Below are 22,978 nucleotides of genomic sequence, written 5' to 3'. Positions count from 1 at the left end.
TTAACACGACGGCCCATCTTGCCGTATGTCCGATTGATACATGTGACTAATTTCAGCCCAAAATTGGTTGCATCGGCATGCTCTTGGCAGCACCGATTTTTATCTGATTAGATAATTATCGAATTGGATGGTCGATCAGCTCCCAAGTAGACAGTTGTATGCGCCCCCCCTCCCCGAAGCCAGGACGTTGATGCTTTGCCCCCTCCAGCCTAAAAATCCAGTGCTAGGCACACCCCCTGCCCATGACGTTGGACAGCACTGCTCGAAAACATCGTCCATCATTTTAAACTTGGGATATTTACGCCTACCTGCTTTAAGATATCCGAAAACTGAAGTTCATCCTTCTGTGACGACAGTTCTTCTTTGACCTCTGAATAGGTATCATTGATGATGGCCAAAAACATATTCTACAATGGAAAACATCAAATTAAATAATGTCAGTGTTGTATCCTGCCTAGTTTCAGAATTTCACATTTTTCCATTCACATTTTTTAAAAACAAAAAATTCAATCCTCAAACTGTCTGGCTCATGCAAATTCCGTGCTGGCCTCCCAACTTTTTGAAATAAGTATGAGGGATATGTTTTATAATTCATACCACACTGCTCCTTTCTATCCTGGTTCATTTTCCTTCATTTTAACATTTTAAAATTAGTAATATATCAATTTAAAGGATGGGAATAAAATTTAGAGTCAAACACATTTTTTAGTAGAGAAACATATATTTTTACATAGAAAGAGGGACAGAGTCTTGAAAGAGGGACAAATGAGGGGGAAAGAGGGACAGGGCTCCCAAAGAGGGACTGTCCCTCCGAAAGAGGGACAGTTGGGAGCTATAAGTTGTTTCAGAGAAGCCTAAGCCAACCTGAACTGTGAGACATACGGAAACTGACACATTCATTGCCTGGCTGTCCTTGGCCTCTGATGATTCTAGCCATAGGCTAGCGTGCAGATCAGATGTTCTGAGACTGAAACAAGCATGCAGCTATTCAGGCCAGACTTCAGAAAACCATTGTGGCCAAAGAGATCAGCAGGCCTGCCAGGCAACTGGTTTTGTGTAAAAGGAAACAAATATGGCTGACTCAATATTCCTATCACTTTAACCACTTGAGTACCTGCAGTCTCTGGCACCTTAAGGACCAGAGACTGCTGGTACAGAAAACGGGGCTCACCAATGTCATGCTGCACAGACCTTCGCTGTTCCCCTGTTGCTGAAGCCCACTCACACTGCCATCGCTATGACGGCAGAGCTGCGTGAGCCGATCAGGAGACTATTTCATTGGCTCTTGATACTGTGATCATTACAGGGTCAGTTGCCAATGAAATCTGCTCCTGTCCAGCTCATGGAGCTCTGCTGTCATAGCGACGGCAGTGTGAGTGGGTTGCAGCAGCAGGCGCACGCCGCATGACGGTAGGTGCAGTAATTGAAATTACACCGTGGCAGGAATAACGGGTCCCAAACAGGGCGTAGATATCAATTAGCCTGGTCTGCAAGTGGTTAAAGTGGACCCAAATTAAAAATACAAGATTTCAGAAATAAAATCTATTTTCTAAATTATAATAATAAATAAGCAGCCATTTTTCAGCTGCATGATGACAAATATAAAATATTTTACATTTATTGGAGGAACCCCTCCCTTCCTTTCATATTGCCGGGACAGAATCCGGCAACTGGTGGAGTAGATGGTGTCCGGCAATGGAGGAATTGCCAATGGCTGCCACCTGTATAACCCTAGTTATGAAAAGAGAAGGGTTAAAAGCATGCACTGAAATGCTCATAGGCTTGAAGGAGTGTTTATCTTTCTATGCGTCACAGTGGTACAACTAAATGTTTTGAATTTAATAAATGTTTGGTTTGGTCCCGCTTTAAGGGTACCTGAAGTGAGAGGTAAATGGAGGCTACCAAATTTTTATCCCTTTAAACAATACCAGTTGCCTAGTAGTCCTGCTGAGCTCTTCGGCTGCAGTAGTGTCTGAATCACACACCTGAAATAAGCATGCAGCTAATCTTGTCAGAAACATTGCATGTGCATGCTTGTTCAGGGTCTATGGCTAAAAGTATTAGAGACAGAGGAGCAGCAGGAAAGCCAGGCAACTGGTATTGCCTAAAGAGGAACGCCAGTGAAAATAGTGTAATAAAAAAAAGTGCTTCATTTTTACAATAATTATGTATAAATGATTTAGTCAGTGTTTGCTCATTGTAAAATCTTTCCTCTCCCTGATTTACATTCTGACATTACTACATGGTGACATTTTTACTGTGGGCAGGTTATGTAGCTGCTGCTAGCTGTTTTGGCCATTGGAGACAGCTGTAAACAGCTATTTCCTGTCTGTGAACCTTGTTACATTGTGGCAAACTGTCAAAAGTACCGCGGTCCTCAGAGCTTCTTGTGGGAGGGGTTTCAGCACAAAATCAGTCATACAGCGCCCCCTGATGGTCTGTTTGTGAAAAGCAATAGATTTCTCATGTAAAAGGGGGTATCAGCTACTGATTGGGATAAAGTTAAATTCTTGGTTGGAGTTTCTCTTTAAGGCTGCTTTCACAGTAAGACATTACAGGCGCATGTTAGTGCAGCCTAACTCACAGCAATGAAAACGAAATGGGCTGTTCACAGTGCCCACGTTGCGTTACATTGTAACGCTACACGTCAAGTTAAAGTACTGCATGCAGTAAATTATACGTGGCCAAGCCGCGTTAGACTGTTTGCACATGCTCAGTGATGTTGGAGGAGGAGGTCTCCCCTCCTCCTCCGCGGCCAGCCACATGGCTAATTAATATTCACTGCGTGCAGTGTTTACTTCCTGTAGCGGCCGCTCTGTGCAGCGATTGGCTGGCGGGACCACATGATGTGGATTACGTGGTCTCCGCATCACAGAGCACAAAAAAGGCGCACCAAGAGGTGCATAACGCAGATCTAGGCAGCGTTCTCCTCCAACACCGCCAGGCATTGCGTTAGGGGCACGTTATGCGACCTATAACGTCCCCTAAAACGCAACGTCCTGGTGGGAAAGAGGCCTAAAAGGAAATAAATATGTCAGCCTCCATATACCTCTGTTAAAGTACACCTTAATGGACAACTGTAGCTAGACAGATCAGATATATTGAGTTATGAGCTACATGCTTGTTGCCGAGGTTGACTCAAATTGTCAAGCCAAAGCATTGGCTTAGCATAATAAGCAAGCAATTAGGAGAGTATTAAGGGCTGCCCTTGCTTTTTTTTTTTTATTATTATTTCTGTAAGAGAAAACTTATATTACTACCGTATATACTCGCAAGCAAGCCGAATTTTTGACCCCCAAAAAGTGGGCCAAAAGTTGGGGGTCGGCTTCCTAGCGAGTCATGTTGGTCCCACCCGGCGGCTTCCTCTATTCCCCTCTCCGGCTCCTGCTTGCCCATGTAAATAATTCACAGCAGCTCACCCCACGGCGGCTGCTGTGTGATGACGCAGGAAGCCGTAAGGAGAGCGGTTTCCATAGTAACAGTGATACACATCGCCACTACAGGAAGCCGCTCTGTCTACGGCTTCCTGCGTCATCACACAGCAGCCGCCGTGGGGCGAGCTGCTGTGAATTATTTACACAGGCGAGCAGGAGCCGGAGAGGGGAATAGAGGAAGCCGCCGGGTAAGCTAATAGCAGCGGTGGGGGGGCCACTACCTACCCATACTGGGCACTATACTGGGGGGCACGATACTAGCTATACTGGGGCACTTTACTAGCTATACTGAGGCACTACCTACCCATACTGGGCACTATACTAGCTATACTGGGACACAGTGGGGGGGATCATGCGGCCAGCATTTCCTACCCCCGACTTATATGAGGGTCAATCATTTTTTTCCCTAGTTTTTCGGGTAAAAGTTGGGGGGTCGGCTTATATGCGGGTCGGCTTGCTTGCGAGTATATACGGTATATAGTATCCCTGACAGTTTGTGCCGCCTAACTAATGGCAATATTAGCACTAGCATTTGTGGACCTATGATCAGTGGACATCAAACTTATGATGAACCAAAAGTCAGTTCATCTCCAGTTCAGTTATAGGAAGCAGGAGATTTCGGCACCCCACAGGCGCTAATGAAAATTGCTATCACTATTGAGCGCAAAAAGCAGAAATTGGGGCACCCGATAAATAGCGGGTGCAGAGCCCACACAACCAAAATGTTTTTAGTTTTTGAAAATTAACGTTTTGTTATTTATGGTTTTTGAAATGTATTGTTTTTTGTAGTTACGTTCTCTGTGACGGGGGTAGGGATGCTTAAAGTTAGGCTTCAGTAAGGGAGGGGAGAGGTTTAATGTTCGGGGGGGTTTTAAAGGACCGCTATCGCAAAAAGTAGGCAGTTAAAATCGGACAGAACTGACAGGTTTTGGGCCAGTCCATTTCCTCATGAGGATTCTCAGGGTTTTCTTGAACAGCAGTTGCAAAGTTGACAAAGTAGTGTGCAAGTGAGTAGGGAGGCTGGCTGGTATCTTACTATTTGGGCAGTTAAACTGCTGTTCAGGAAAAGCTGTTGAAAACAAAGAAAACCCTGAGAATCCCCCTTGAGGAGATGGACTGGCCCAAAACCTGTAATTTTTTTTCCACGATAGTGAAACTGTAACTAAGAATTGAACTTCATCCCAATCAGTAGCAGATACCCTCTTTTCCATGAAAAATCTTTTCCTTTTCTCAAACAGATCATCAGGAGGCTCTGTATGGCTGATTTTGCCTTGAAACCCCTCCCACAGTGTGATGTCAGCGCCTCACAGCACTGAGGTACTGACATCACACAGTGGGAGCCTTGTTGCATTGTGGGAAATAACAGCTGAAGCACTTTATTACATTATTTTAACTGGAGTTCCTCTTTAACCTTCTTGCCAGTTATCCCGAACTGTGTTCTGGGTAAGTTGCGGCGGAGGATTGCTCAGGCCCCACTGGGCCGATTTACATAATTTTAGGGGAAGCCCTAATGGAAATCCCGTTCAGAACGGGATTTCCTGATGGGCCTGATCGCCGGAGGCGAACGGAGGGGGTGGGGGGATGCCGCTGCTCAGCAGCTATCATGTAACTAGCACTAGGCTAGCTACATGATTGAACAAAATAAATAAATAAAACTGGGGTTAAAGAGACTCTGAAGTCTCAAAAAAACACTTTTTATTTCAGATTGCTCTACAGTATTAATGTGCCACCTAAAACGCTGCAAAGCCGTGGCTGAATGCTCACTATAACCCCCCGAAATCCCCCGGGAAAGATTTGTGCGGCGCTTCCTAGTAGAGGCAGAGCTTTGGGCTGTTGCTCTGCCTCTACTCACGTACATCAGCGCTGATTGCTGCCCCACCCCGCCCCTCTCGGTCTTCTTTCACTGAGAGGGGCAGGGGAGAGGCGGCGATCAGCGCTGATGGATGCGAATGGAGGCAGAGCAACAGCCCAAAGCTCTGCCTTTTTATGGCAGCAAAATCCACGGCCAAGAAAGTGGTGGATTTTTGCTAAGGGATTTTGGGGGGATATAGTGAGTATTCAGCAGCGAGTATGCAGTGTTTAAGGTGGCACATTAATACTAAAGAGCAATCTGAAATAAAAAGTGGGTTTTTGTACTTTAGACTTGTAGACTTTAGTGTTTCTTTAAGGTTAAGTGGGGGTGTGTGGTTTGGGTTGGGCATCGGCATGTGGGGGGTGGTTAGCGTTAGGTTTAGCTGTAGTGAAAAAACCTTATCAACCCTGTTTTACTATTGTCATTACCACTAAATATTTTTTATCTGTTGCACAATTCAAAATGAAATGTATTGTTTAGACTTGTATCGGCTTCACCCTGCATCCATTTTTCCACTCGCCTCTATTTAATGCATGCCAATGATAGGTTTGACCTCAGTTTCTCATTCACTATTGTAACTGGGACCTGAGCTGCTGTAAAACAACATACAAAAGTCATGTACAGCAGCCCTTACAGGCACAAAGTTATCCCAAGCTTACCAACAATACAAAGAAGACGAAAAAAACATAGGTAACAAAGTAAATCGGTCCCAGGATTCGGTTGGCATTGTCAATAGCATCATAGTCAAAATCCCCGAGAATGATTCTGAACTGGGTGAATCTGGAATATTAGAAAATAAATTGCTTTAAGACTGAGTTGGACACAATGAAATGAAGCAAAGCAAGTGGTAGTCCACTAGAAGTCACATAGCGCAGCTAAACTCACATGCACTTCACAAACGTGCTGAAGTTCTCCACCTGTGTGCCGAAAAGAAGATATCCAAGCTGAGCGTAGGCAAAAAACACGATAAAGAACATGATGGCGAATCCCAGAATATCCTTAGCGCAGCGGGCAAGAGTCGAGGAAAGTTGTGTCATTGTTTTATTAAAGCTGATGTATTTGAATACCTGGGGATTTAAAAAAAAGGAACATTTTGTTAAAGAGAATCTGTATTGTTAAAATCGCACAAAAGTGAACATACCAGTGCGTTAGGGGACATCTCCTATTACCCTCTGTCACAATTTCGCCGCTCCTCGCCACATTAAAAGTGGTTAAAAACCGTTTTAAAAAGTTTGTTTATAAACAAACAAAATGGCCACCAAAACAGGAAGTAGGTTGATGTACAGTATGTCCACACATAGAAAATACATCCATACACAAGCAGGCTGTATACAGCATTCCTTTTGAATCTCAAGAGATCATTTGTGTGTTTCTTTCCCCCTGCAGCTATCTTCCACTGAAGTGTCAGGCTGTTTCTTCCTGCAGAGTGCAGACAGCTGTGCCTGTATGTAATTCCTCAGTATGTGAAAGCCCAGCCAGCTCAGAGGACAATTTATCCAGCTTGTAAAAGATAAGAGAGAAGAGAGAAGCTGCTCTAATCTAAATATCACACAGGCAGTGTGCAGAGAGGGGCCTGAAAGGGGGAGTTCATAGCAGAACCACAACACTGAAGAACTTGGCAGCCTTCCAGACACAGGTCTGACAAGCGAGAGATAAGTTGATTTATTACAGAGACTGTGATAGTACAAAGTGCTGCAGTAAGCCAGAACACAGTAGAATAGCTTTTGGAACTTGTAGGATGATAAAAAACAGGATGCAATTTTTGTTACGGAGTCTCTTTAAACATCACAGTGAAATAATGAAATGTATTAATAAAAACTACCGGTAGATAAAAACATCTGGTGTTTTTTATGGCAACAGACTTAAGCCTGTACACACTTTCAGTTATGATTGGCCAATCACTGACCAATTTTACCACCTCCATGTAGTATAAGAGTCAACAGATATTGAATATTATAAGCAGATTGTGTAGATAAAGCCTCAAGCTGGTTTCACAATGTAAATCGCTGGCAGCGCATCGCTCCGCCAGAAACAGGCCTTCGGGAAATATCATATTACTATGCGATATTCCCCATCTGGCATCAGGCCAAGCAGGAAGTGACAGGCGTTTGTGGTCACTTCCTGCTTCAGGGTATGTGGAAGTGTACGGAAGTGTATTGTAAAAATAAGCTTCCGTGCATTTGTGCCGTGACGTTGGTAACTTTTTAAATATCACCGCGTCGCCATAGACTAACATGACTTCCGGGCCGAGGCAGCTCGACACACGAGAGGCGCAGTAACAGTTTTGGACCTCAGTTGGGGATGCAGTGAAAACATTACTTCCGTCGCCCAGTACCGCGGAAGTATGAAAGTCTCCGTCGACTTTCATTGCCTGATGGTGAGGTATGGTAAAAAATACCGCACCGCCACGGGGTGAAAGGGCCCTCATACTACAATCATAATTGAAAGTATGTACAAGACAGGATGCTACAAAAAAATAAATTTCACTTCAAATGCCCTTCAAAATTTGTGAAATTTTCAGGGGGGGGGGGTTCATTTTTTTTTTTTTAAAGCATTATAGACATGTTTTGACCCCTAGAAACATCCATTGCAAGATATTAAAATGATGGGGTTAAAATGGGTCAAAATGTTACAATATTGCCCCATAATTTAGTATCATACTTTTTTAAAATATTGAACATTTAGGCCTGGGACCCGCTAGCAGCACTTTTCTAAGCGCTATTGATTTGAAAAAAAACTCTTGCTAATGTAATGCTATGAGAGGTTTTTATAAAATCACATTGCTCAGGTGCGATTACACCTATGGCATTACATTAGCAAGAGCTTTTCAAATCCCAAGCTCTTAGAAAAGTGCTGCTAGTGGGTCCCAGGCCTTATTTTTTTTCCATGTTCAGCCAAACCAAAAAAATGCCTCCAATATACATAATCATTTTCAAGACATGCATTTAAAGTAGTACAGTATTCTAGACTAGCTTATTCAATAAAATGTTTTCCCTAGTCCTTATAGTCTACACAGTTATCCTACTTGCTATTGTTCTGGGGTAATTTTATCTGTGTAATATCAAAATTGCCCACAGCACAGATACAAGAGGAGCTGCCATTGCAATGGATGGGTTATATTTAATGCCCTCAGAAAACTTTTACAGTAAAGAAAATTCTCAACTCTGCTTACAGTCGCACTGAATCCTGCAAAACCTCATCAACTGCAGCTTGCAAGAGAATTGGGGAAGCTGTGCAGCATGTAATACTATTAGTATTCATACTATTCAGTAGCTATCTAGCAAATAATTGTTGATTATTGAAGTTCTTATGGAGTGGTTAACCTATTAGGAAAGAGGATATTCTGATAACTATATACACTTACACAATATATTTAACTATATCTAAAATAATTACACAACAGGCAAAAAAAAAAGGACCACACCGCATAAAACTATCACCATTCTGATGTCAGATGCTTTATAAATGAGGTGCAGCTAGACAAGACAAATAAGTTACATTGCTCTGAGTACACCAGGAGAAAAGTCCACTTGAGCTGCAGCCTTTAGGGCGCGCTTAGTAGCCAGTAGCAATCTTAGGGCGTCTAGCCCAAGGACTCCTTACTGAATAGGCGCTGGTTTACTGAACAGGAAGAGCCGAGATTCGAACCCTGGTCTCCTGCGGCAGAGCCCTTAACCAGTACACTTTCCAGCCACTACCAAGCTAGAGTAGAAGCCTCTGGCATATGTTTACATTTTTCTTGCATTGGAGAGACTCTGTAACAACAGTTTGAGCCTTATTTCTCCTATCCTATAAGTTCCTATAGCTTTTCTAATGTGCTCTGTCTGACTGCAGCCTTTCCTAGTTGCACAGAGGCTGTGTTATCTCTGTTATATGATCTAATCTTCTCTCCTCTGTCGGGCTCAGGCAGTCAGGCTGGAATGTGCTGTGCTGCTTGTGATTGGATAGAAGCTATACACACCCTCTCCAGGCCCCCTGCACACACTGCATGACTCACACTGAGCTACTTTCAGCCTATCACTTGCTATGTCTTTTGTTTGTAAACACTGCCTAAAAATGGCAATTACAAGCCAGGATTGCAGCAGGGAGTGGTAGAAACAGCACAGAGGGGCCCAGGAGAACATCATGAATAGAATGGTATGCTTTTTACAGTACAGATTCTCTTTAAGAAATATACTGTACATAAATGATATGGAGTCAACGTTTTGCTGAAATCTTTCTTGAATACTCACTTTAATCCATGCGAAGAACAGGTTAACGGCATTCATGTTGTTATACTGTGTCTGCCAGAAAGCCAGGAACTCAAAGTCTGCGTATGTGTTCGGATTCTCCAAAAGGGTCCCCATGAGCCGGTTCACCTCCAGGGTGCGGAAGATGTGAAACGCAATGGCTACAAGAGAAAGCTTAACAAAACTGTGCAGGTTACTTAGAGTTTGCCAGTACATGAAGATAGCCAGATAAACAATAAATGATAAACAGCAGTATTGCGTTTGAATTTCCTTTCCATCCCCATCTTCCCATTTTAAGAAGCTCAGTAATTTTCCTTCTCTACAATCTGGCCAGATTGGAAGAGCCACATAGCATTGCCTTCGCCTGAAACTGACAAAACTATTGATTGATTGGCACCAATCATTGACTATTCCATATAAAAGGGAACCTAATGTAAAACTAAGCTGCACAGTGCAACTTACCGGAGGCTTCTTCCAGCTCCCGTGTTCCTTCTGGTCCCTCCCTGTCGTTCTGCTCCGTTCAGCTGCTGCCCCCTAGAGATGGCTTGAACCTCCGATTTTCAGTGCGCAAACCTCGAACTTCCGAAAAAGTTTGCGAACCTGCAAACTTTTCGAACCGCAATAGACTTCAATGGGCAGGCGAACTTGAAAAACTACAAACACTGTTTCTGGCTACAAAAGTGATGGAAAAGATGTTTCAAGGGGTCTAACACTTGGAGGGGGTTGGGGGGGCATGGCGGAGTGGGATACATGTCAAAAGTCCCGGGGAAAATTACGGATTTGACGCACAGCAGAGTTATAATCCCTAAAAGGCAGAAATCACATTGCATTGCTAAATTGGAGGCCTAAAGTGCTTGAAAACACCTTGCGTGTGTAGACATGGATTAGAAGTTAGTGTAAGTAGTGTACTGCTTCACACTGACAGACTCACTGTGTAACACACCGCAAACAGCTGTTTGTGTAGTGATGGCCGTGCTGGACTTGTGTGCATGATGGAGAGAGTGCAGGCGATGGCGATTTTCAAGCCCATATGGTCGGGCTGAGGTAGCTCAATGACAGAACAACTGTCCTCAATGAAGCAACGACCTTATTATCTTGGGTCAGGTGTGCCCCCAACTTACTCATATAGCCGGTCTTTGCTTCATTGTGATACGCAAGCCCCTTCACCACGGCAAGGTAATGATCACGAAGGGGAATTGACACATGTACATGCCTTTTGTTTTGTTGTTGCAGCCGCAGTTCAGCCAGAAAAATTAGGCATGTACACTCACCAGAAAAATAATTATTATGTTTGATAGCAAATTTAGGAATCCACCTGGAGTCCTGGACCCTGGGATGGTGGCGGAGAAGGTAGTCAAGCGGCCTGCAGGCAGAGAAGCTGTGTGGGGACTGACTTAGTCTTGGGGCAGGCAGACACACAGCGTGCAGGCAGAGATGCTGTGTGTGGGGACTGACTTAGTCTTTGGGCAGGCAGTAGTCCCCCGGGATCCATGCCTCATCAATTTTGATAAAGGTGAGGTACTGAAAACTTTTTTGACCTGACTGCTGGTGGTATAATACAATGTGCAGTTACACAGGTGCAGTGAAAAGGTATGCATTGACTGCCGCTATAATACAATTGTGCAGTCACACAGGTGCAGGGAAAAGATATGCAGTGACTGCTGCTATAATACAATTGTGCATTGACACAGGTGCAGGGAAAAGGTATGCACTGACTGGTGGTGGTATTGTATAATACAAAGTGCAGTCACATAGAGGCAGTGAAAGGTATGCACTGAAGGTGCTGGCCCATGTACAGCAATTAGCAAGGGCCAGCTGCGACAGACAGGGCTATATATGCAGTGTCAGTGGCACACACACACACACACAAAAACACATCAGAAGAACATTAGCTCTCAAAAGAGCTGTTTTGGGGTGCTTTTTATCAACAAATATGAGCAAGGAGCAAGCTAACAGACCTCCTAACTATCACTTTCCCTATCTCTCCAATGCCTCTCCCTTCTCTCACTAATACAGCAACACACAGAGTGAGAACATGGCTGACGCTGTTGCCTTTTAGAAAGGGGGCTCCAGGAAGGAATGCAGCCTGATTGGCTGCCGTGTGTCTGCTGACTGTGATGTAGAGGGTCAAAGTTTAGCCTAATGATGTATAGGGGGCGGGTCGAACTCGCTAAGTGTTCGTGGTTCATCGCAAACTCGAAGCAGCTAAATTCGCGTGAACAAGTTCTCCGGCGAACCGTTCGGCCATCTCTACTGCCCCCCTCTGGAAGATGACAGACTGGGCTGGTCACAGGCTACGGAACATACGCGGCCTCAGTCGAGTTCCCGTGGCCGAGCTGTGCAAGTGCAGAACACTCCTGGCCACAGAAACGCAATAAAGACACATGGCCTGGGCTGTGTTTGCAGCTTTAGAAAGGGAGAGTAGCTGAAAATAGGAGAACGGAACAACTGCAGAGGGCTGGAAGAAGCCTCAGTTAAGTTAAACTGGGCAGCTTAGTTTTACGTTAGGTTTTTTTTTAAGTGACAACTGAAGTGAGAGTGATATGGAGGCTGCCATATTTATTTCCTTTTAAATAATACCAATTGCCTGGCTGTCCTGCCATCCTTGCCTCTAATACTTTTTCTTCCATAGACCCTGAACAAGCATGCAGCAGATCAGGTGTTTATGACATTATCACATTGGACAAAATTAGCTGAATGCATTGGGGCACATGAAAAGCAGGGGCCCCGGGCTCTCCCACAGCACCGGGACCCCCACTCCACATGCAATACCAAAAGGGCAGTGCAGGTGGATCCCAGTGCTCCTAACTGGGGGAACCCCCCACGGCAACCACAGAAGTGAAATGCCAAACACAGGAAATAAATGCACACTCCAAGGCAGCACTTGCATAGCAGGCAAATACTGTGGCCTAACCTGATGCCTACTGCGCCCCCCAGTCTCCTTTCTGACCCCGCTTCCCACCTAAATGGAGTTGGGAACTAATGCGCAGGCCGAGATCTGCCCGTCCTACACCATGCGCCCTGGCCGAGAGCGTTCTGCGCATCATAACGTTATACACATGCACAGAGCGATCCTAGCCATGGGTGTGCGCTGTAGGATGCGCACAGCCAGTGCCTGCACAGTAGTGCCCAACTCCAGTGACCCGTAAGAGGCTGCCGGAAGGGCATTTTAGGTAGGGAGCAGAAAGGAGAATAGGGGGAGCGGTAGGCACCAGGTCAGGACGCAGTATATGCCTTCAACACCCCCGTTGCTCTGAGTTATTTCGGCTCTGGTATCCTTTGAGCAACACACATCAGACTTTAACATTGATGCATTGCTGAAAAGCAGATACAGTAGTAGTGTTCTGATGTGTTCAAGTCCTTAGCCTACTGCTTTTGACTGTCATCATTTTTATAAGACCACCCGGCTCATCAAAACATGGTAACTATTTCATTCCTATAAGGGTCACACTTGTTTAAAAACGTATCCGTGGCTCCGTTTTTTTGGCCCAGACCAAAACCGGAGCCACGGATACCAATGTTAAAAATAGCGGCCGTCTTCACTCACTTTAAAAAACTGATCTGCGGGATCCGGTTTGAAAAACTGAACGGAGAGTCCATTTTCATGGAGCATGGATATTACCTGCGTAGGCAATGAAACGCATCTCCCTCTACACAGGCTACTTTGCACATAGAAATGGAGGGAGAATCTGATTGCCTACTGCCTGCACCTCACCTCAACGTCATCTTTGCAGACCTCCCCCCCCCCCCCCATAGGTTGTCCCCAAGAAGCCTGGAGGGGATAGCAGCCAGGAAGGGGGGGGGGGGTCAGACTCCCCCTCCCTCACCTGGGTCTTCCTGTCCCCGCTCCCCCTCCAGCTAAGCAGGGAAGCAGTTACCTACTTCCTTCCTCCGTTCATCGCTTGACTTCCTGCAATGCCGCCCACTGAAGTATAGAGGGCAGCATTGCAGGAAGTCACACGGCGAGCGGTGGAACACAAGGAAGGTAATTGCTTCCCCGCTCGCTGCATTCATAAATAGCTGGAGAGGGGATGGGGGACCCAGGTGAGGGAGCGGGGGGGGGGACCAACCCCCATCACCGCCACTGTGCCCGCTGCCCCCCTTCCTGGCTGCTACCCCCTCCAGCTCCAACGCAAACAGACTGCAAACGTATGCTGCAAAAGGGCAGCATGGATTTGTTTGCATTCCGGTTTTTGAAAACCGGAGCCTGGACCACGGATTGCATTCTGCAACTGTACCTAGTGTGTACAGAGCCTCAGTCTGGTTACCTTGTAATGTGGACACCGGCGACACATAGACCATGGCGCATAAGTGCGGCTATAGTAGCACCCAGTTGGTAAATCGGGCACAACACAAGCCTGCTCCCAGCCTAATACTACAGGTATTATTATTATTATTATTAAGTATTTATATAGCGCCGACATATTACGCAGGTCATTTATATTATAGGAACTTTTCAAAGCAATCTCTGGAAAGTGGACTCACCATTATGACCACAACATCCAGAATGTTCCAGATGCTTGTGAAGTACTTGAACCTGTGGATTCTCAGCTCCAGAACCTCCTCCACCACATAGTAAAAGATGAAGACACAAAAGATAATTTCACAAGCAATAATGAAGAAGTCCCAGTTGCTCACATAGCGAATGAGTTTGACGGTACGGATCTGCCAAGAGGGGATCGCACCACCAGTTGCTGGAAATTCCACTACAAGCCTATAGGAAAGCAGATTTGGTTAGTCAGGATATCCTCCCATTGAGTAAGTGACTGCTGTTTCCCCCAATGCATATTTCATCTAAGTATTTGTTTTCTGCAATAAGGGAATTCACAATGGATGTCCTACAATGGCGAACTAGAACACCTACATTTATTTCACCCCTTCACATCCAGACCTTGTTTCCCCCTTATGGACCAGAGCAGTTTAGAAATTTTAGCTATGTCCCTATTTAATCAGCAATAACTTTATCCCTACTTGACACCTAAATTATATATAGTTTTTTTTTTCAAAACAAACCAGACTTTCACTAAGCACCATTTTTATCAAGAACTATTTTTTGTTTTATATGCATTTTATTGGGAAGAAAAAGAAGAAAAAAAATACATTATCTCTCAGTTTTACTAATCCCAGTTTAAAAATAAAAAGCGCTACTGTAGATAAACACACATTTTATTTGGCCGTTTCTCCAGTTTAGCACAAAACTTACTTTAACCACTTGCCGACCGCCCATAGCCGATGGGCGGCAGCAAAGTGGACGCCGACAGGACTGCAATATGCCCATGGGCGTTGCGGTCTTTTGGCATGCCGGGGGTGCGATCGCGTCACTGGTGACGTGCGCTTCCCCCGGCAACTGGCTCCGCCCACCCGCGACGACAACCCGCCGGCCGTTCGGAAGCGCCGGCGGGTTGTTCACCCCACGATCGCCGCTACAAAGTGTATAATACACTTTGTAATATATACACAGTGTATTATACAGGCTGCCTCCTGCCCTGGTGGTCCCAGTGTCCGAGGGACCACCAGGGCAGGCTAAAGCCACCCTAGTCTGCACCCAAACACACTGATCTGCCCCCTGATCGCCCACAGCACCCCTCAGACCTCCTGCCCATCAATCACTCCCTGTCACGATCTGTCAACGCTATTTTTTTTTTTAAATTCCTTAACTGCCCCCTGGGGACTCCTGATCACCCCCCCCCCACCCCTCAGATTCTCCCCAGACCCCCCCCCCCTTGTGTACTGTATGCATTTATCCCCCCTGATCACCTGTCAATCACCCCCTTTCACTGCCACCCATCAATCAGCCCCTAACCTGCCCGTTGCGGGCAATCTGATCACCCACCCACACCATCAGATCGCCTGCAGACCTGACGTCAGATCACCTCCCAAGTGCATTGTTTACATCTGTTCTCTCCTCTAAACACCCACTAATTACCCATTAATCAAATGCATCTATTCCCCCCTCTAATCACACCTTGAGACACCCATCAATCACCTCCTGTCACCACCTGTCACCCCCTAGCACACTTACCCATCAGATCAGGCCCTTATTTGCCCCGTGTGGGCTCCTATCACTCGGCCAAACCCTTAGATCCCCTACCGATCACGTCCTCAGTGCATTGATTGCATCTATTTTCCCCTCTAACCACCCCCTGAGACACCCATCAATCACCTCCTGTCACCCTCCCTAGCACTCCTATCCATCAGATCAGGCCCAATACAACCTGTCATCTAAAATGCCACCGCCACCCTGCTTATGACTGGTTCCACAAAATTCGCCCCCTCATAGACCACCTGTCATCAAAATTTGCAGATGCTTATACAGTCATTTTGAGACATTTGGTTTCCAGACTACTCATGGTTTCGGGCTCGTAAAATGCCAGGGCAATATAGGAACCCCACAAGTGACCCCTTTTTAGAAAAAAGACACCCCAAGGTATTCTGTTAGGTGTATGACAAGTTCATAGAAGATTTTATTTTTTTGTCAAAAGTTAGCGGAAATAGATTTTTTTTTTTTTCACAAAGTGTCATTTTTCACTAACTTACCAAACACACAAAGAGGGAAATACTCACTCCCAAACAGTCCTCTGCTGCTTTATAAAGCCTGCAGGCTGCTTATAAGCCAATCAGAAGTGCACACACACGTTACACCTAGTCTGCAGTGATTAATCAAGCATAAGCTGAGCAGGTCAGCCAATCGTTGGAGAGGGCTTCAGTTGCATATAGACAATGGCTATATGACCAGCAGGGGGCACCAGCGTGCAGGATATTCCCTCTCATCTGCCCCCCTCCTAACTAAACTGCATGGGAATCTACAATAAAATTAAAAACTGATTGGCTTATAAGCAGCCTGCAGGCTTTATAAAGCAGCAGAGGACTGTTTGGGAGTGAGTATTTCCCTCTTTGTGTGTTTGGTAAGTTTCAGAGCAGTTGGGGACAGGCTCTTGGGGGTGGCAGCTCCAGGGCTTGACTGCGCTCACATATGGTGTTCCGTGCTGGTTCTGGGGCCCCGGGCAGTGAGAGTTCCCGGGGCCCCAGGCTGGCTTGTGCACCATTGTTTTTAATTTTTCACTAACTTGTGACAAAACACAAAATCTTCTATGAAATCACCATACACCTTACGGAATACCTTGGGGTGTCTTCTTTCTAAAATGGGGGTCACTTGTAGGGTACCTATACTGCCCTGGCATTTTAGGGGCCCTAAACCGTGAGGAGTAGTCTAGAAAACAAATGCCTCAAAATGACCTGTGAATAGGACGTTGGGCCCCTTAGCGCACCTAGGCTGCAAAAAAGTGTCACACATGTGGTATCGCCGTACTCAGGAAGAGTAGTATAATGTGTTTTGGGTGTATTTTTACACATACCCATGCTGGGTGGGAGAAATCTCTCTGTAAATGGACAATTGTGTGTAAAAAATAAAATAAAAAAAATGTGTCATTTACAGAGATATTTCTCCCACCCAGCATGGGTATATGTAAAAATACACCACAAAACACATTATACTACTCCTTCTGAGCATGGCAGTACCACATGTGTGGCACTTTTTTGCAGCCTAACTGCGCTACGGGGCCCAAAGTCCAATGAGTACCTTTAGGATTTCACAGGTCATTTGAGACATTTGGGTTCAAGACTACGCCTCACGGTTTAGGGCCCCTAAAATTCCTGGGCAGTATAGGAACCGCACAAGTGACCCCTTTTTAGAAAAAAGACACCCCAAGGTATTCTGTTAGGTGTATGACAAGTTCATAGAAGATTTTATTTTTTTGTCACAAGTTAGCTGAAATTGATTTGTATTGGGTTTTTTTTTCACAAAATGTCAATTTCCGCTAACTTGTGACAAAAAAAATCTTCTATGAACTCACCATACTCCCAACAGAATACCTTGGGGTGTCTTCTTTCTAAAATGGGGTCACTTGTGGGGTTCCTATACTGCCCTGGCATTTTAGGGGCCCTAAACCATGAGGAGTAGTCTAGAATCCAAATGCCTCAAAATGACCTGTGAATAGGACGTTAGGCCCCTAGCGCACCTAGGCTGCAAAAAAGTGCCACACATGTGGTATCACCGTACTCAGGAGAAGTAGTATAATGTGTTCTGGGGTGTATTTTTACACATACCCATGCTGAGTGGGAAAAATATCTCTGTAAATGGACAATTGTGTGTAAAAAAAAATAAAAAAAATTGTCATTTACAGAGATATTTCTCCCACCCAGCATGGGTATGTGTAAAAATACACCACAAAACACATTATACTACTTCTCCTGAGTACGGCAATACCACATCTGTGGCACTTTTTGCAGCCTAACTGCGCTAAGGGGCCCAAAGTCCAATGAGCACCTTTAGGCTTTACAGGGGTGCTTACAATTTAGCACCCCCCAAAATGCCAGGACAGTAAACACATCCCACAAATGACCCCATTTTGGAAAGTAGACACTTCAAGGTATTCAGAGAGGAGCATAGTGAGTCCGTGGCAGATTTAATTTTTCTTTGTCGCAAGTTAGAAGAAATGGAAACCTTTTTTTTTTTGTCACAAAGTGTAATTTTAACTTGTGACAAAAAATAAAATCTTCTATGAACTCACCATGCCTCTCAGTGAATGCTTTGGGATGTCTTCTTTCCAAAATGGGGTCAATTGGGTGGTATTTATACTATCCTGGAATTTTAGCACCTCATGAAACATAACAGGTGGTCAGAAAAGTCAGAGATGCTTCAAAATGGGAAAATTCAATTTTTGCACCATAGTATGTAACTGCTATAACTTTTACCCAAACCAATAAATATACACTGAATGAATTTTTTTTTTATCAAAGACATGTAGCAGAATAAATTTGGACAAAAATGTATACAGAAATTTTACTTTATTTGAAAAATGTCAGCACAGAAAGTAAAAAAAAATAAAATCTTTTTTTGACAAAATTCATGTCTTTTTTGATGAATATAATAAAAACTAAAACTCGCAGCAGCAATCAAATAGCACCAAAAGAAAGCTGTATTAGTGACAAGAAAAGGAGGTAAAATTTATTTAGGTGGTAGGTTGTATGACCGAGCAATAAACCGTGAAAGCTGCAGTGGTCTGAATGGAGAAAAAGGCTCTGGTCCGTAGACAAACACTGTGGTCCTCAAGTGGTTAATGTTCCTGTCACATATTACAGTGTGTGCTTTTCACTTTGAACTGAGAAAATGAAAGTATTTTTAATGGTTAAAATAAGGAAAGAAGGTTAATGGGGAAGATTAATTGATACTTTTATTATGCAGAAGGTATGGGCTTAAAAGTGGGTGTGGTCTTAAAAGTGGGTGTGGTCACAGCATATTTTATTGTAATAGTTTTCAATGTATCCCCATCAATGTATCAGCTCGGACGTATCCTTTAAGGACCAGAGCCTTTTTTTTTTTTTTTCCAGTTTGCCATCCGTGATCACTGTATTTGGCACACAGTGATCACCTGGTAAGGCACCAATAAAACTGACAGCCAAATCTGTGGCGGCAGCAAGGCTTAGGACCCCAGAAAGACACGGCGTAAAATCTACGCCGCATCAGAGTTAGAGAGCTACAGAGGCGGTGTAGATTCTAACTACTGCGGTCTCAAGCCGGTTTTAATAATAATATTTTATAGCGCTTTTCCCCCTGGGGACTCAAAGCTGTGACCGTGCGTTCTGCAGTCTCAAAGACTTGGGCACAGAGGTGGGTTTTACCTTTTTCTTACAGCTGTCCAGAAATGGGGCCTCTCACACTGACCCATTAACTTCTATTCCATCACTTCATCAAGGATTGAAAACAATGGGCTCCATTCACAAAACTTCTCATACATGACTTATTTATCACCTGTTTTATAAAAATACCCTTTCAGAACATTTACAAGCAAAATAATCACTCTGTAAGTAAGTTGTCCCTGATTAACTTCATTTCAATATTACTTTTCCTACCTTCATTATATTATATTTTTGCTCTTTGGGAGCTTAAAAATATAACATCGATACGGAGAAACCGTGAAAAAGCTTTGTGAATTATGCCCATAGTCTGAAAAAGATTGAGGTTTAGATAGTTCAACATGATTCACAAAGCTTTTTTTCACCTGTTTTCTTCTGTTTTCACCTTAAAGGAATACTGTACGGGGTCGGAGGAAAATGAGTTTAACTTACCCTGGGCTTCTAATGGTCCCCCGCAGACATCCTGTGCCTGTGTAGCCACTCACTGATGCTCTGGCCCCGCCTCCAGTTCACTCCTAGAATTTCAGACTTTAAAGTCTGAAAAACACAGCGCCTGTGTTGCCGTGTCCTCGCTCCCGCTAACGTCACCAGAAGCGTACTGCGCAGTCTCAGTATGGTCTGTGCCTGAGCAGTATGCTCCTGGTGACATCAGCGGGATCGAGGACACGGCAACACAGGCACAGTGGTTTTCAGACTTTAAAGTCTGAAATTCCAGAAGTGAACCGGAGGCGGGGCCGGAGCATCGGTGAGTGGCTGCGCCAACACAGGATGTCTGCGGGGGACCATTAGAAGCCCCGGGTAAGTTCAGCTCATTTTCCCCCGACCCCCCTACAGTATCCCTTTAACTATGTTACATTTTTAAGCCCCCAAAGAGCAAAAATATAATTAAGGCAAGAAAAGTAATATTGAAATAAAGTTAAACAGGAACAATTTACTTTGATAAAAAATAACCTTTCAGCACATTTACAAACAAAATAACCACTCAATTAGGTGATAAATAAGTCATGTATGAGAAGTTTTGTGAATAGAGCCCCTTGTGTACAAATCTCCACCCATCATCCTCTGGGCACGTATTCAGGCCAAAGAATATTAAGTGCTTTAACAGAAGGACATGGATTCTCTGGTAACTCCAAAACGCTTGGCTAATGTATTTCAATGGGCTGGTGCTGTTTTTTCCCCAAACGCAAACTGGAGGCGATTTTGTTAAAGGGACTCCGACCAGTGCAATAACTATGGAAAGATGCATACAATTTTGAAGCTCTCTTTCTCCTGTTTCCAACGATATATAAACCGCTGCCCTACGCCTTTTAGTTGTTTTCGCGATCGAAGTTGCCGCGGCTGCGAATTCGATCATGGAAATAGCGAAAACTAAAAGGCGTAGGGCGGCGGTTTATATATCGTTGGAAAGAGAAGGAAGAGAGCTTCAAAATGGTATGCATCTTTCCATAGTTACTTGTATTACACATGGTGACTTTTTCCCAAAGTTGGCAGCTCCATTCAGCACAATGCAATGAAATATAAGGAACCCAGGGGGATATAATTACACACATCATGCTGGTAGGTGTGAGGATGTAATTAATTAGTTGTGGGTATGCTTAAAGGCATACCCACAGGCACTGCTCGGAGTCCCTTTAAGTATAGGAAAGTGGAAAACCGCTCTGAAGAACGCTAAATCAGAGCGGTTTTACTAAGCGTTTTTGTTACAGTAGCTGTTCAGTTACAGCTGTACTGTAACCAAATATAAAAAACGCTACACAAAAACGCTCCAAAAAATGCTAGGCATGTTAAGAAAATCGCTCTAAACATGCCTAGAATCTCTCTGAAAAACTTCTAGCGTTTGTGGATACGCTAGCGGTTTTTGGTGTGCACTGGCTCTAAGACATCTTATGGGGAGTTACCCTTTAGACTCAAGAGATTTAAAGTACCTGAAGGGGAAAAAGTTTGGGTGCTTAACCTAAGTAGAGGGAACACATAATTAGATAATATTCATGTATTGCTGTACCTTTTAGAGATCAGCAATAAAGCAAACCTGTGACATTATAAAAACAAAAAGTCACATACTTGTACTTAAGTACCTAAGTAGAGGGGGGCCTCTGGATCTGGTTCTATGCACAGAGGGAGATATTGCTTGCTTGGCAGTTGGAAAAAGCAGTTATTTCCCACAATGCAATGAGGTTCACAGACAGCAAACTGTCAGGGACAAGGTCATGACATCACACTGTGGGAGGGGTTTCACCACAATATCAGCCATACAGATTCCCCTGATTATTTGAGAAAGGAAAAGATTTCTCATTGGCAAGGGGATATCTGCTACTAATTGGGATGAAGCTCAATCCTGGGTTAACCACTTATGTAGTTCCAGACAGTATAGCTACTCCCCGCAGGACTTCAGTTCCATGCTTAGGGACATAGATACTCGTCTATTGCGGTGGGTGACCGCCACTCACTCCGGGAGGCGGTCTCAGTCTCACCACCGCCTGTTAGAGGGGAGATCAATGAATGGGAAGGCTTAATGAGACGCTTAATGAATGAGTTCAGCTTATGCAAAGTGTATGACTGCTATTATGTGTGAGTAACATCACCTTACCTTAATACACAGAATAGATTGATGTTGGCGTTGTACACTGAAAAGTCAATAAAGATCACCCGAGTCCCTCGATCCAGCCAAAGGTTGTTTTTCAAGATTTGCAAGTTTTTTAATGTGTCCTGTTTGGTCAGCTCAAAGTCTATGTAATAACCTCCACCACTGTAGGTTCCTATTATACCCCAGTGCGATGACCCTCCAAGCTCCTCTTCAGTAGAATAGGTCCATCTAGGAAGTCAATATACTCACGTTATAATAGCAAATTTCAGAAGCACGTCTGTGCTGAAAGGGTAGAAAAAAAGGACGGGAAGACACCGGGAGCCCAATCTAGTGTAGTATCTCACGTGTGGTTACTTCAGTTAGTAAGAAATGATCAAATATACTCACAAAGTTGGGTTGCGTATAGGGCAACCAGTCTGAAACGCATGGGTGGAAGTACCGTCCCCACTCGGCCTTGTGAGGTACTCTCGATGGTCGCAGCTCCTTTGAAAAGAGTTACCACCTGCCAGGCGGTGACCCCTAGTCCTTGGAGGAGGGGGTTATAAAGCAACACTCGGGGTAGGAGGCGCCCTAAGGGGTACTGTTAGCACGATACTTCCGTCGGAGACAGACAATTTTAAAGGTAGACCATAGGTCAGGTCAATCAAACAATGGTTAGTACAAGTATGTACCCCTGATACAGAAAGTATCAGTGTCAGTTTATGTGGTTATTTAGTAGTATTAGCAGCAGATGGAACGATCCTACCTTAATGAGCAGTCATTCCATAGTAGTTGTGAAAAAACAATCTTTATTGGAGCACTGAAATAATGACTACGCGTTTCGCGGTTCAATACCGCTTCATCAGGTCGTGTATCGTGCCTTAAAGGGACTCCGAGCTCAGAGAAAAATTAAAATTTGAACTTACCCTGGGCTTTCTCCATCCCAGCCCTGGTCGGGACGTCCCACGCCGGCCTCCTGGCTCTTCTCCCGGTGGCTGTCCGCATAGCGCGTACAGGCCGGTCCCCCGGGCGACACTGGCGAGCGCTATGCGGACAGCCGCCGGGAGAAGAGCCAGGAGGCCGGCGTGGGACGTCCCGACCAGGGCTGGGATGGAGAAAGCCCAGGGTAAGTTCAAATTTTAATTTTTCTCTGAGCTCGGAGTCCCTTTAAAATAGAAAAGAGAAGACATGGCGCTAAATACAG

At 44.6% G+C, this 22,978-nt stretch overlaps 1 protein-coding gene across 1 annotated transcript in view; it reads right to left on the bottom strand.

The window, feature by feature from the left end:
• PKD2L1 (polycystin 2 like 1, transient receptor potential cation channel) overlaps positions 1-22,978 on the bottom strand; it is a 115,098-nt gene that overhangs the window by 28,144 nt on the left and 63,976 nt on the right. The window contains exons 5-10 of the mRNA XM_068255077.1: positions 21,799-22,023; positions 14,001-14,229; positions 9,519-9,689; positions 6,172-6,353; positions 5,946-6,066; positions 309-407 (exon numbers count right to left, since the gene is read on the bottom strand). Of these exons, the coding sequence (XP_068111178.1) occupies positions 309-407; positions 5,946-6,066; positions 6,172-6,353; positions 9,519-9,689; positions 14,001-14,229; positions 21,799-22,023 (1,027 nt within the window). The remainder of the gene's footprint in view (positions 1-308; positions 408-5,945; positions 6,067-6,171; positions 6,354-9,518; positions 9,690-14,000; positions 14,230-21,798; positions 22,024-22,978) is intronic.

The sequence above is a fragment of the Hyperolius riggenbachi genome, chromosome 10, assembly GCF_040937935.1.
Source record: "Hyperolius riggenbachi isolate aHypRig1 chromosome 10, aHypRig1.pri, whole genome shotgun sequence".
NCBI lineage: Eukaryota > Metazoa > Chordata > Amphibia > Anura > Hyperoliidae > Hyperolius > Hyperolius riggenbachi.
The sequence above is the reverse complement of the archived record's forward strand: the minus strand, read 5'-3'. Positions and strand labels throughout refer to the sequence as shown.